Raw genomic sequence first — 15979 nt, forward strand, 5'->3', positions numbered from 1 at the left:
TATTTAAAATACCAGTGGCATAGCTTTCAGAATTACAACAACTCACAAGCCACCACAGTATGACAAACTGACAGATGAGTGGTGGCCATTTGGTTTTAAGTGGAAACTGTCACTTTAAATTTTGAGGAGATCTGTGTGTATGCATAGTAGAACCCTCCAGTGGTTGGGGGAGGTGTCCATTCACTCAGGCACCCCCTCTAGTCATCAGAATGGAGGTGCGAGGACTGCAAGAGATCAAAGAACAGATACAAAAAAAAAAGAATGTCCACACCTGTATCTCCGCAGTTCTGTCAGGCATCTGTGGCAGTTCTGATCCTTCCCCTGCTTGGTCTCTCCCAAAATGGTGGCTCTGGGAGCAGCTAAGCATCTTGAATTAGAAAGTAATGGATTTCTTAATTCTGCTACAAATTCCCCTAGCTGTAAGCCTTCCAAGCTTCTAAATATTCCTTAATATGTGGTTCAGAGTTCTAGCACCATCCCCTGAGCCTGCTTGTTCCTTAGCCCCACTTTAATCTTTACTCCTAAGCAACTCATTCCAAAATGAATCCATAATCATAGGTATAGAGGCTAGAATTTATAATATATCATAAAATGGAGAAATTTGGCTAGAAGAGTCATAATAAATAATTAGGTGCCCTGAAAAGGGCTAAATGGTTTAACATCAGGAAAGGTGTGTGTCAGGGTTGTATTCTTTCACCATACTTATTCAGTCTGTATGCTGAGCAAATAATTTCAGAAGCTGGATTATATGAGAAAGAATGTGGCATCAAGACTTGAAGAAGATTCACTAACAATGTAAAATATGCAGATGCTACAACCTTGCTTGCTGAAAGTGAAAAGGGCTTAAAATACTTACTGATGACAATAAGAGACTACAGACTTCAGTATGGATTGCCCCTCAATATAAAGAAAACAAAAATCCTTACAACTGGACCAGTAAATAACATCATGATTACTAGAGAGATTGAAGTTGTCAAAGATTTCATTTTGAAAACATCAGTCAAGAAATCAAACAACATATTGCACTAAGCAAATCTGCTCCAAAAGATTACTTTAAAGAGCTACTGAGCAAAGGTATCAGTTTGAGACCTGAGGTGCATCTGACCCAAGCCATGGTATTTTCAATAGCCTTGTATGCATGTGAAAGTTGGGCAATGAATGTAGAAGACACTAGAATATTCGTTACATTTGGCTTATGGTGCTGGAGAAGAGTGTTAAAAATACCATGGACTGTCAGAAGAACAAACCAATCTGTGTTGGAAGTACAGCCAGAATGCTCATTAGAAATCAGGATGGCAAGACTTTGTCTCTCATACTTCAGATATGTTATCAGGAGGGATCAGTCCCCAGAGATGGACATCATGCTTGGTAAAGAGAGTCAATGAAAAGGTGAAAGATCCCCAATGAGATGGACTGACACAGCAGCAGAGGTAATGAGTTCAAAATGTAACAATATTTGTGAGGATGGCACAGGACCGGACTGTGTTTTGTTCTGTTGTACATAGGGTCACGATAATTCAAAACCAACTTGGTGGCTCCTAACAACAAGAAGACTCTAAACAAAGGGAAGAAACCTCATGGTTATGATGTATCAAATCTTTGTGCATCAGACAGAAATAGCTAAGTAGAGGAGAGTTTGGGGAGATTTTGGCAGAAATTATACATGAACTTTGGAAGACTATCCCTAATTTATCTTTAAATCTTAAAATAAAACAATTTACCAATTAATATGCCAGAATGATTAGGCAGTGGTTGTTTACGTGGTTCTTAGGACTAATTCTGTCTAAGGCTTACTTCTATTTCTAACAGAAAATAATTTGAGCAACCTTTTTAATTTCAACTATTTGTTTTGTTTCAGAGCTGTTGGATATATCCCTAGTACATTAATTTACCCATTTTCAACTTTCATTTTGATCTCAATCTGTATTTCCTACTGGGCTGTGACAGCAGTGTATCCTTTGGTAATTGACCACTTTAAGCCTCATTTCTCATTATTCTTCTTAAACTATGTGTTTCTATTCACAATGTTTTCCATCCTTGCATGAAACAAGTCTAGGAACAGCCTAAGGAATTTTCCCCACCCCCATGCTCTAAAAATGCTTTAGCCTACCAATTGAATTTTCCCTCAAATAGTCATATGGTACATTTTGTTTTGTCTTCAGAATGATAGTTTTCCTTGGCAAGAACCTAATAAAGCTCTTATATTCTTTAATTATTTTAAGGGACTACTGAGTATAGCATGAAAAATGAATGGGCTATTAAAATATTATATTTGTTGTTTTTAAGTGCTTTTGAGTTGGTTCTGACTTATAGTGACCCACTATAGGGCTTCCAAGGAGCAGCTGGTGAGTCGGACCATGACCTTGCAGTTCAAACCGACCTTGCGTTTCAACCAATCTTGCAGTTGAGTGCTGATCGTATAGCACCACATCAGGATTATTATATGTTGTTGTTGTTGTTAAGTGCCATCAAGTTGGTTCCAACCCATAGTGACCCTGTATAGGATTTCTGAGGAGCAGCTGGTGAGCTTGAACTGCCGACCTTGCAGTTCGAATGGCTTTGCAGTCTGGCGCATTAACCCACAGCGCCACACCAGGGCTCTAGAACTATTATATTGTAATGGTTATTTTGAAAGTTAATATCTCCATGGACTTCTGAGTTATCTGCATTCTTGTACGTTCATTTGTTTTCAATCTAGGGGTAAATGATTTATCCTTAATCAAGTTCACTCAGGTTCTTGGCGACATCAGGGACTCCTGTATATAAAGTCATGACCCCTGGAGGGCAATGTATACATGAAAATAGAACCTGTGACCCAGAGGTAAGTAAAAGAAATGCTCTTTTTGCTACCAGTACAGAACTTTGCTGCATTTCATCTTACAGGTGTTGTAGGAAGCACACCCAGAAACAGAGTTCCTGTCACTGATGCTCGGATGACTACTCAGAAGGAAAGGGATAGTCCCATAGTAGTGGAAGAGCATTGAGACAGTGGGCGGAATGAAGAGAAAGCACTATAATCAATTCCTAACATTTCATTTGTCCTATCATAGGTCCAAGAAGCATGTATGAACAACACTATAAATGTGAAGTTATGTAGTGACTATAGAGTGAAAAGCATATAATAGAAAAACAAGCTTTATTGTAGAAATCACTAGAGTTATAGACATATATCTTCACTAAAAAGTTATATAAAATGATGTGGTAGAAAATAGAGGAAATCAACAGAAGCTAATGGAGACAATAATGTTGTTAAGTGCTGTGGAGTTGGTTCCTACTCATAGTGATCCTGTATAGGTTAGATAGGAGAAAACGTAGGGAAGCTATTATCTTGCAATGGCAGTTAATATTTTCTCTTGTGTGTTTTATAATTTTATTTTCTTTTTCTGAATGCAGATTTTTAATACCACTGATATTTACAAAACTTGTCCTGGGGCTAAGTGCAACTTTGCTTTCTATGGTGGAAAGAGCCTGTATCACAAATACATCACCGTCTTTCAGATATACAATCTATTTGCCTTTCTCTGGCTTATAAATTTTGTCCTTGCATTGGGTCAATGTACCCTGGCTGGTGCCTTTGCTGCTTATTATTGGGCCACAAAAAAACCGGATGACATCCCACCATTTCCACTCTTGACTGCATTTGGACGAGCCATACGGTAAGCTCCATGGTGACTCTTAGACCTATCTTTCCAGTTGTGTTTAGTGTCTTTGTAATTCAGTCTTGCTGATTCATTCAAATGAAAAAATAGAATCGAATAAAAGTATGAGTCAAGATTGATGCATGCCCATTGGCTTTGTCTGGTTTCATAACCACAGTTTTATAAGCTCTTTGTTGTTTTTAAGTGCTGTCGAGTTAGTTCCAACTCATAGCAACCTAATATAGGGTTTCCAATGAGTGGCTGGTGAGCTTGAACTGCCTACCTTGCAGTTCAAACTGACCTTGCAGTCCAGCGCATTAACCCACAGTGCCACATTCTTTTACATGCTATTGGCCACTGGAGAGGAAAAGAGGTTAACAGAATAATCAAATTCAAGACTAAGGATGAATTTGGTTGTATTATCTCCATTGCTTAGCTAAAATAGCCTATTTTATGATTATAAGCTATCATTTTTGTTGATGAAGAGTAAGACAAAGTATATGGTTTAAAAATCACATTTGCAGATTTTATCAATATTAATAAAAGACATCAAGAAGTTTTTCCCTAGCAGTCCTTTTTATTTGTGAAAATTATTCAGTTAGCATCTTTTTAGCTAATAATAAAAACACATTTTTATTCTCATTTTATCTTTGCCCAGATATCACACAGGATCCCTAGCGTTTGGATCTTTAATTCTTGCATCAGTTCAAATGTTTAGAATTGTCCTAGAATATATGGACCGCCGTATTAAACGTAAGATTCCAAAATTTGTCTTATCTTAGATTTTCTAACTTCTAAGTAGAGATCAAACTGGGGCATGAGGTGGCAGGACATCTGATGACCATAGCTTGGACTATGGCAGTAAGAACAGAAATGATTGGATTTGGGATGCATTTGAAGAAAAAGTAAGCAGAACTTGCTGAGGGATTAGATGTCAGGGGAAGGAGAATAATGGTGAGTAAAAGCGAGAAAAGGTATGTGGTGTTAATTATTAATATGTGGAAGTCAGTAGGAGCAAATTTGAAAGAGAAGATGAAGAATTCTGGTTTGGGCATGGTAATGTTGAGAATCATGGGGGAGATGTTAGGTGGGCAGCTCAGAACAAGTCAGGCTTAAACTATAAATGTGGCTTCATTCTCACAAACTTTCATATCTGACACATCATTTAAAAGCATTTGAGTTCTGTTTAGAAAGCACGTCAAAAGATTTTGTTATTATTTGTTCTCATTCATAGGATTCATTTGCAAATCATTAATAGATTCAAATATCTCTTTCTCATAGATGCCCAGAGCAAGTTCTCTAAATTCCTACAATGCTGCCTGAAATGCTGTTTCTGGTGTTTGGAAGGAGTGGTAAAATTTTTAAACAAAAACGCTTATATCATGGTAAGAAGATAAATTTTGTTTTGTTTTGTTTTGTTTTGTTTTCACTAAGCCTCTTTGCAAACTTGAATCCCTTGTCTACGTTACCTATCTCTAAAGCACTTTTATATCATAGGATTATATTTATCCCCATATTGGATGATTCTGGGCTATACTTTTCTAGTTAAGATGGTATCTGGACTGTGTTTCATTATTACCTTCAATATTTTTTTGAGAGAAAAATAGTATTTACACTGGAAATTTAAACTTAGGCTACACTGAGAATTATTTTAGTTTGTATTTCACTCTGAGAGGAAAATATCATTCTAAATCTAGAATGCTTATATTCATAAGGCACTGTTTGATTCTTTTTATGAATCTTGTGTTGAAATGTGCAGGCATTGATAATTCCTTACTGGATCTATTGCTTAATTCCCGTGGAAGTTTCTAAAGCAAGATTCTTCATAATAGAAGATCCAGAAATGTCATTCTTCTAAAATTTAGCATCTATGATCTTAGTTATACTTGTTCCTTATCACAATGACACAGAGTCTGTCTGGAAAGGTGTTTTGCAGAGATCCGAATAGTCATTAATTTGACTTTATTGAGAGTATTTTATTGATCCCTTACAACCAGTAAATCAAGTATAGTGAAATACAGTGTATTTCCTAAGAGTAATTTGTAATGTAGCAACTAAAACATGTAACCAGTTCACCAACAAATCCTAGCTAAAACATTTCGAAGATATACCCAATGCCTGTGTTTGAGAAAAAGACCTGCCTATATTTGAAGCTGTGTGTGTTGCTGTAGGATAAGTATTGAACTAAAAGGTAGGTTTGAACTGCAAGGTTGGAGGTTCAAACTCACCAGCCACTCCTTGGAAACCCTGTACAGGGTCAGTATGAATTGAAACCAACTTGATGGCACTCAACAACAACAATCCTCATAGATTTAAGGGCATCTAGTATCTAAGGCACATCTTGTTGTCAACATCCTGGAGAGTGAGGGACACACAGACATGCCAGAAACCCAAAAGGTAGAAACAGGAAGGGTTCACTATATAGATGGCAGATTATAAATTTGATTGTTTTCCTGTCATTTGGATTGTCTTCTGGTTTTGTTAGGATATGTTACTAGATCCAGAATAATGTCAATTCTCTTCCTCAGATTGCAATATATGGCAAAAACTTCTGCAAGTCAGCAAAAGATGCTTTCAATCTCCTGATGAGAAATGTTGTGAGGTAAGTAATCAGGTTCGGCAGTAATGTGCTGAATCTTCAGCATTATATACTTCACAGGTTTTATAAGTATTAGTGGCCTTGTTAGACATGAACATTATCTTTTTAGCACTTTCATGGTGAAATATATTTAACAAAAATGCCATTTTGATTATTTTAGGTGTTATTAAAGTGTTACTATTCAGTGACACTAATTACATTCACCATATTGTATGTCATCAGCATTAGCCATTTCCTTCACCTTTGACAAAAACTCTGTGTCTCTGAAACAATAGCTCCTCATTCCCTCCTCACCACAACACTTGGTAACCACTAATAAACTCGTTTCTATATGTCCATTATAGATATTTAAAGAAGTATGATTATACAATATTTGTCCTTTTGTATCTGATATTTCACTAAGCATAAAGTTTTCAAGGCTCATCCATGTCGTAACGTATATCAGAACGTCATTTCTTTTTTCTGATTGGCTCATATGCATGTGAAAGTTGAACAATAAATAAGGAAGACTGTAGAGAAATTGATGCATTTGAGTCATGGTGCTGGAGAAAAATAGTGTGGGGACCCCAGGTCCAAAGTATGCCTGCCATTCCTGGTTCTTCTTTCTTGGTGGTAGCCGGTCTCCTTTCTCTGCTCATGTTTCTCTCTTATTATCTCTTGTAAGAGTAAAGGTGTTGCATGCCACATCCTTGGGAATAAAAGGTATTGCATGCCCTACCCTTGGGAATCTCTCATATATCCTCTTATTAGTGTATCACATCAGATCACATCATGGGGGATCATCACATAGTGGCCAAACCACTGAAAATCATGGTCCAGCCAAACTGATTCATATTTTGAGGGGACACAATCCATTCCATGACAGGTAGAATATTCTATATGTCTGCTAGGTCTAGTTAGTTTATGTTGTTGTTTTTGTTAAATGCCAACTGGTAGGTTTCTACTCATAGCAACACTGCATAGGGTTTCCAGGACAAAATATTTGCAGGAGCAGAAAGCCTCATCTTTCTCCTGGAGAGCAGCTAGTGGGGCTCAAACCACCATCCTTGTGGTTAGCATTCCAGCATTTATCCTACAGAGCCACAGCACTCCCTAGGTACTTTATGTTGTTGTTAAGTACCTTCAAGTAAGTTCCAGCTCATAACTTATTGGCATCAGGTTTTCCACAGAGTGGCTGTTGGGTTTGAACTGCCAAACTTGTAGTTAGCATCCTGGTGTTGATTTATCCTAAATAGCCACACCAGGACAGTGTTGTTTAAATCTATTTTTTAAATTGATCTTCTGTCTTGATGTTCTAAGCTTTACAGAAAGTTGTGTTGAAGTCTCCAACTGTTATTGTAGAAATGTCTCTTTCTTTAATTCTGTCAACATTAGCTTCATGTATTTTAGTTTTCTGCTGTTAGGTGCATAAATGCTTACAATTGTTATATATTATTATATAATGTCCTTCTTTGTCTCTTGTAACAGGTTTTGACTTAAAATCTATTTTCTCTGATATTAATATAGTCATCCCAGCTCTCTTTGGGCTATTTGCATGGGACATGGGTCTCTTAAAGATATCATACAGTTGCTCGTATTTTAAAATTCATTCTGCCAATCTCTGACTTTAATTGGAGGACTTAATCCATTTACATTTAAAGTAATTGCCAGTAAAGAAGCACTCACTTCTTCCATCTTGCTATTTGTTTTCCATGCGTTATATCTTTTTCTTTTCTCATTTCCTCCAGAACTACCTACTTTTGTGTTTATTTATTTATTTATTTATTTATTTATTTATGTCAGTCATTTTGATTCCCTTCTCATTTCCTTTTGTGAAGTTTTTTTGTTTGTTTGTTTGTTTGTTTGTTTTTTAAGGGTTTTTCTTTCTGGTTACAATGGAGACTATATTAACATACTAAATTTATAATAATCTAGTTTAAATTGGTACCAACTTCGGTAAAATACAATTTGTTTTCATAACACTCCCCACTTTGTTATTGTTGCTACAAATTACATTTTTAGGCAGGGTGTAGCTTATATAGAAATTTATGATTATTTTATGCAGTTATCTTTTAAATCGCTTAAAGTACATCTAGATATAATGCAGACATTCTTTAAAACTGATCATATTTACCCATGAAATTATCTTTTTTCAGATCTCTTTTCTTAATACAACTTTGAGTTATTCTATGTTGTTGTTGTTATTAAGTACCATAGAGTTTGTTCCAACTCATAATGACCCTGCACAGGGCTTCCGAGGCTGTAAATCTTTACGGGAGCAGAAAGCCTCATCTTTCTCCCGTGGAACAGCTGGTAGTTTCAGACTACTGACCTTGAGGTTAGCAGTCTGATTCGTAACCACTATGTTACCGTTCTCTAGTGTCCTTTTATTTCAAGTTGAAGGGCACTCTTTAGCATTTCTTATAGGATATATGTCATGATAACAAAGTCCCTCAACTTTTATTTGGCAATGCTTTCATTTTACCCTCATCATGGAATTGCAGCTTGTCTGTATATAGAATTCTTGATTGACCTTTCATTTCTTTCAGCATTTTAAATATGACATCCCATTGCCTATGGTCTCCCTGCTTTCTAAGGAGACATTGGTACTTAATCTTATTGTGGATCTGTGCATCTGATGATTCTCTTGTCTCTTACAGCTCTCAAGATTCTCTCTTTATCTTTGGTTTTCAGGAGTCTTATTACAATGCATCTTGGTGTGGATCTTTTTGAGTCTATCCTATTTGTAGTTCATTGTACTTCTACTTATGTAGCTACAGATCTTTCATCAAATTTGGAATATTTTTGGTTATTCTTTAAATATTCCTTCTGCCTATTTTTGTATTTTCTGTCCTTCTGGGACTTCCATAATATAGTATGTTATCCTGCTACTTGATAGTTTTCCACAAGTCTCTTAGGCTCTATTCACTTGTCTTCATGCTTTTTTATTTTTGCTCCTCAAAGTCTGAAATTTCAATTGTCCTATCTCCAAATTCCTTGATCCTTCTTTTCAGTAAGCTTCAAGCTACTGCTGAGCACCTCCAGTGGATTTAACTGTTTCAGTTATTGTACTTTTCAAGTACCGTATTTACTTGATATTCTGGGTTTATTTTATGATTTTTCTGATTTCTTTTAATTCTTTGTCCAGACTTTTCTTTTAGCTTTTGGAATATATTTAATACTGTAGTTTTAAAATCTTTCTTTGGTAAGTCAATTATCTGGGTTTCCACAGAAATAGTACTTGTCACTTAATTTTTTTCTTTTTACTTTTAATTTGGTGATTCTTTCCTGTTCCTTTGTATGCCTTTTGATTTTTTTGTTGTTGCTGCTAACACTGGACCATTTGAACAATCTAATATGGTAACACTGGAGATCAGATTTTTCCCCTTCTCAGGGTTTGCTGATTTGCTTTTTGTATTCTTTCCTTTTTAAGTATTGATGGTAGTGGGTGTCCATTTGTTTAGTAACATGCCTCAACTATTTTTGCAAAGACTGTCTTTCTGCTCATATGTGGATATGGATGTCTCTGTTTCTACCTTGTGTTCAGCTAGTCTTTTAACAGAGATTTTGTTGAATGCCATGGGAAAACAAACAAATCTCTCCCAATCTTTGCAAATTGGCTCTTTCCTAGGGTCCTCTGTCAACACTTAGCTAGGCATGCACTGATTAAGGTATCAACACAGGTGAAATTATAATTTTTCAGGTAATTTCTGGGCATATGTCTTGTACTGGGCATGTGTGTAGCTTTCTCAGTTCCCCCATATACATAATACTTTTGAAACCCTTAATTCTCAAAAGACACTTTTCCTATCCTCTCCTAGTTTTTAATTGCCTGTTGAATACCTTCTTGGCACTCTTTAGCATCCGGAGACAGATAACAGGTAATCAAGAACCTAGGTGACTGCCTGCTCTCTCAGCCCTGCTTGGTCTCCCAGACAGGCTACCCTAAGATGACCAGCTTGCTTCAGTTTTTCAGATAGCCTGCTGATAGACTACAAACAGAGACACACAATAATGGTGAATACAGTCTGCTCTGTTCCTTTTAAAGCCAGAGATTAAACTCTCTCTGGGACACTGCTTTAAGATGGCCACCCTAAGCTAGAGAGGGAATGGGACACAGGAAAATATAACATTAAACTTTTCCTGTTATTTATATGCTTCCTTTTTCCTTGATTCATCATTCACTCAGTGGCTATACTTTTTTTTAGTTTTCAGAATTCTGATGAATTTAGTTTTTGTTTATTTTTCTTTGCTTGTGAGGCCTTCTTGGGATGGTGGAAGTGGGGAGGGATGTGTTTTTGTGAAGTGCAACATGCAGCTGCTTATGCCACTATCTTGCTCCAAACCCCTACATGAATATTATCTTTCACTGAATAGGTTTACTTTTTCTCACACACCATTAATTTCTATTCATATTTTCAAATGATTGCTTCCCTCATCCACCTGTGTCTTTATACATACTAGCACTTGTTCAATTTTATTTTCCCTTCTCCTCAAGAAATTCAGATGAATCACATTATTATGTTGTCTCTGGCCATTTCCCTCTCCTATGTAAAAGCTAAGCTGAAAGTACCTGAGTGAATAAAATCAGAGAACAAACACAGTCTCTTCAAAAGTCAGGGTGTTATAGGATTCATTTTAGAGAAAGGCTGACACCACCAATGGCACCTGACAGCCCTACAATGCCATCTTCTGTTTGCTTCATTAAAAATAAGTCAGAACTTCATCCCTGGGTTCCACTTTCATTTCTTGCATTTAACCATTGACTAATAAAATTTCAGCAGAGATATATAATGAACTCATTAATATTTACACAAAGAAATTTCAAGTAACAAATTATTTTAAACAATTATTCTTTCTTTTTTCTAATACTCAGAGTTACAATTATGGATAAAGTTACAGAATTTGTGCTAATATTGGGAAAAATTCTAGTTGCTGGGACTATAGGTAAGTAATAATAAAATAATAAAAATCTTAACAGATGCTTAGAAAAATTGCTTTACTCAAAGAGCTATCCTCCTTTGCAGATACACGATATCCATGTTCTGCCTTTGTATTGTAGGTATCTTGGCCTTCTTACTCTTCACACAAAGAATTCCAATGATTGTAAAAGGACCAACATCTTTAAATTATTATTGGGTTCCTATGCTGGTAAGAACTGAATATTGTTAATTCTATGACTTATCAGAGATGGCAAAATGAAAAAGCTAAACTGAATAGCTGTAGGAAAACACAAGAAGTATTTTTAACTCCAATCTCTAAAAAGTATTTTTTTCCAAAGTATATGAATTTTTTCTTTGTTGAGATAATCTAGGCAGGATTTTCTAGTTATGCTGATATCAACATTTTTAAGTAACAAAACATGTATACCCCAAACTCATATTCTATGAATAGGTTTCATTATAAGATTTAACTGGGAGTGGGGTGATGTTGGTAGGTGAAATAATCTTATAGGTAGCACAGATTCTTTGTTTTAAAATACCTTGTTTTTCCTTGTGAAGTTTTATATTCTGTTTTTGTTTTTTTTATTTGTCATAGCAACTTTATTTTTGGTACATTCTTAAGTGTTCTTTTTGTTCTGTACCATGGTTATTACTGAATTTTTCTTTCTTTTTTTTTTTTGTAGAGATGACTTTGATTTAGGTATATAACCTAGTCATATACCTAAGTAATAATAGTGCACTCAGGCTTAATATAATTGTGTTCACATGACTTTTGGCATCTAGTGAACAAACTCTGTGTATGCATGAGTTCTTCTCATTTGGTATTAATTTCAGACAACTAAACTTGATTCAGAACAATATAGCATACTTGTTGCTTCTGTGTTTTAGGTTAAAAAAGTCAGGTACTTGAGCCCAATTCACATTGCCTGGCTTTGAGTCTTGTCAGATGCAGAGCCAGGAAACATACTTCTCAAGTGCAGGGAGATTACAAGTTCACAATGAGTTGTCTAAACTCCATATCGTTTGCCTGCCTGCATTTCAAATGCTGCATTTCCGCTTAGCTGTGTAACTTTTATTTCTGTACCCATACCCTCCATCCTCCAAGTAAAATTGCTAAAAAGATCCCTCTGCCCTTTTATCCTTTGGAAATGGAGAAAACATATAGCAGAAGAGACCATGCCTGGTGTAGAGGCACCTTATAGGAGCTGTTGCTGAATGGAAATGTCCATTCATGTACTTGTTCACATATTAACCAGGTTGCAGTAGGCTATATCTACTCTCTCCAATCACATTACATAGTATAAATACTTCCAGAATTTAAATTACAACTCTTCTTAAGTTGGTGTTTCATTATTACCTATATAACTAATATTTTAAAAATTAAATTATATATGTTGTTGGTGGTGATCATTGTTGTTGTTAAGTGCTGTCGAGTCAGTTCTGACCCATAGCGACCCTGTATAGGGTTTCCTAGGAGCAGCTGGTGAGCTTGAACTGCCAACCTTGAAGTTCAAACCGACTTGCAGTCCAGTGCATTAACCACAGTGCCACACCAGAATACTCTTAAATTTGAGGTTTATGAAACTTATAAAGAGACATATAGATGATGTGTCATTGCTTTTAGGAGAAATAATAAAGATCATATTAATAAGTCTTACTCTTTGGCAAGCCCCACCCTGCTTTATTGATTCAGTTTCTAGAAATTCCTCTGAGATATGCAGACATCATTGTTTGCAAAAAGTTTTAAGCTCTCTCAGGGTACAATTTGAAAAGAAGTGAGGATGGCAAGACTGAACAGAGGAAGAAGCTGAGCCCCCAATGTCGTTACAATTGAGGTCTCCTCAGACATAACTACTGAATGTTTTGCAAGCCTCCGCATCAGGCAATCACTGACCAACGTCTGCCCCGTGGAAGACGGTGTAACCTTGTGTGAGGCAGTTCCCAGTAAGGGAGACAGCAGAATCATCAACAGCCTATATTCCCAACAACTGTGGTGGAGGATTAGGGGGAGGTGGACAGAGCCCCAAAGTATCCATTGCAATATATTTACTTACTTCATCCATGTAATATTGTTATTGCATCCTCCCCTACTCAGATTTATATAGGATTAAGTAATTTATTGAGTGAGTTCCTGAGTTGTAAATCAAATCCTTAATTCCTATGCTTTACTGTCTCAATGTATAGAAACTTCAGAATCCTAAATCTGGGATATTTCTGAGAATGGTAGTAAGAAAATGGGCACACAGTCTGTTGATGTTAGCTGTTGACCCCATGAACAATGGAAGGAAACATTGTTCAGTCCTGTACCTCAGTCATAATCAGTTGCAAATTGAACCACTGTGATTCATGGGGGTTTTTTTTTGGTTGGTTTTCAGAAATAAATCACTAGGCCTTTCTTCTAAACCCAGCAGCCTAGTCTGGAAGCTCTGCTGAAATCTGTTCAGATCCTAGCAACATGCAAGCCTTCACTGACAGAGAGATGATGGCTAAGCATGCGTTATATTGGCTGGGAATCACACCTTGGTCTTTGGCATTGAAGACAAGAAGTCTATCACTAAGCCACTAATGTCCTAAAACTAGCTGCCCTTGAGTTGATTTTGATTTATTTGACCCCATGTGTATCAGAGTAGAACGGGCCTCCACAGGGTTTTCAATGGCAGATTTTTTGGATCTAGATCATTAAGCATTTCTTCCAAGTGTCTTTGGTGACCTCAAAACTCCAAACTTTTAGTTAGCAGCTGAGCAGACTCATCATTTACACTACCTAAATCTCAGTGCAAAACAAGCAAAATCATTATTGTTGATTTTGTATATGTATCTCTACTGAAATCTTTTCCTATATCTCAAAGTACCTTAGTGTTTTCTCATCATGACTTTTATTTGAAGCTTCATTGTTGTTCTGGACAAAGACAATGATGTGCTTGGTTTCTTCTTTGCCCATTCACAGACTGTCATTTTTGGATCTTTCATAATTGCACATGGGTTCTTCAGCGTCTATGCAATGTGTATTGATACACTTTTCGTCTGTTTCTGTAAGTATTCAATATGTGTTCCTCCTCTCAGTGGGTATAACAGAAAGGATAAAAAAGGATAAAACCCATATTCTTAGCTGGCTTGTGTATTTGCTATGACCTGGCTGCAACTGCAAAACAGTGTTTGTTTGTAAGAAAATATTGCTTAGTTGATGCTCTTTAAACCTTAACAACTGAGAGACTGGGGCTTGCAAAGCACAGGAGAGTCAGTTATGAAAGGAATCTTGGGCTTCATGGCATGGTGCAAGCATGAAATTATTTTTGCGTTTCTTAACTTTATACTAATGATAGGCTTTGTTAACAGAAATAAGGACGTAACTGGGTCTTGGGTACTAGCTTTCCCAAGGAGAGCTTTACAGATTCTGATAAAGCCAAAATAACAATGGTTTTTAAGGCACATGGGGTCAATTCACATTATGTAACACAATGACAAATGGATAGGATTCAGAGAAGAGGAGGCCTAGGAAGTGGCTGGGTCACTTCTAATTCTTAGAGTTGCTTGTTTGGTATTTTCTCACTAACTTACATACTGTGCCTTTAGATGATATGTGGAACTCACATTCATAGAATGGATAGGTTACATTTTAATAGCTCTTCTAAAACGCCCTGGAGAATCTAAATGGCCCTCACCTTGGCAAGCTTAGAGAAGGAAGGGTCAGCAGGTAAAAGAAGAGAACGAGTTAGCCTTCCAGCTAAGCACCCCCCAAAAGATTATTTCTTGGACACATTACTCTTAAGAAAAGCAGAAAAAAAATTTACTTTATAATAAGGCATTTGTTGGGTAAACAACTTGTATAAAACTATTAGTTTATTTTTTAGACTAATCCTCAGCACCAACTTTATGCTGGGATCAGGAGAGAAGTTACTAGGAGAATGGAGATATATTCAAACAAAAAATATTAGTAAACAGTCTGACACTGGGTTTTATATTTCTAACTGTTTAAAAATAAATTTTTAATAACTGGGTCAACAAATAAGGAGAACTGAGTTAGTCCTTCCTCTGTAAATGGCACTGGATTGTGTGATTTTTTCCTTGTGTTTTAGTAATATTTGTCCTTTAGAAAGAGCCATATACAAAATACCACATGAACAAAGTATGCTCAAGTATGGGGTAAAACATACGGGGCTCTCAAACACCCAAGAGATCTCTTCTTTCATTTCTAACTCTAATTGTGGGAGCAATACTTGTAGATCAGACCTTTCTAAATCTTGTGATGAAGATATTTCACAAGATGTGTATTGCAGGAAAGTTTCAGATGCCTAAAGTTTCTAGTCTTTAGAAGCTTTGGCAAATAGTATTTAAACTGGCAGTGGATTTTAAATGTAGACAGTAAGAAATGTTTTCCATCCATCTTTATTAATTAATTGCCAATTTCACTGAAAATCAAGTGCAACTTTAGCTTTATTCAATACATTGTGTACTGAATGAGTAGATGCCTTCCTGAGACTACTGTTTTTCATAATGAAGATCAAGGGAAACCATATTATATTTTTATTCTCTCCCTAACTATTACTATGAGCAACATCTTATATATACTATTACATTATCTTGGCTGCCAAAAAAAACTGATATTTGTAAAAAATATAAATGATTTAAAAGGCACTTTGCATACTGGTCCCTGGATGAGAAAAGCAATAATAGTTCTAGATGATTATTTAATGTTAATAGGAGCTCTGGTAGCGTAGTGGTTACGATTTGGGCTGTGAACCGCAAGGTCAGCAGTTCGAAACTACCAGCTGCTCCGCGGGAGAAAGATGAGGCTTTCTACTCCCGTAAAGATTTACACC

General features: G+C 36.3%; 1 protein-coding gene across 1 annotated transcript in view; it reads left to right on the forward strand.

Annotated features, from left to right (window-relative positions):
- Positions 1–15979, forward strand: part of SLC44A5 (solute carrier family 44, member 5) — a 161694-nt gene that overhangs the window by 144423 nt on the left and 1292 nt on the right. Inside the window, exons 11-19 of the mRNA XM_006831029.1 lie at positions 1859–1951; positions 2734–2821; positions 3394–3656; positions 4297–4391; positions 4920–5023; positions 6167–6240; positions 11093–11163; positions 11279–11367; positions 14107–14191. Of these exons, the coding sequence (XP_006831092.1) occupies positions 1859–1951; positions 2734–2821; positions 3394–3656; positions 4297–4391; positions 4920–5023; positions 6167–6240; positions 11093–11163; positions 11279–11367; positions 14107–14191 (962 nt within the window). The remainder of the gene's footprint in view (positions 1–1858; positions 1952–2733; positions 2822–3393; positions 3657–4296; positions 4392–4919; positions 5024–6166; positions 6241–11092; positions 11164–11278; positions 11368–14106; positions 14192–15979) is intronic.

This window comes from Chrysochloris asiatica, unplaced genomic scaffold (genome assembly GCF_000296735.1).
Source record: "Chrysochloris asiatica unplaced genomic scaffold, ChrAsi1.0 scaffold00002, whole genome shotgun sequence".
NCBI lineage: Eukaryota > Metazoa > Chordata > Mammalia > Afrosoricida > Chrysochloridae > Chrysochloris > Chrysochloris asiatica.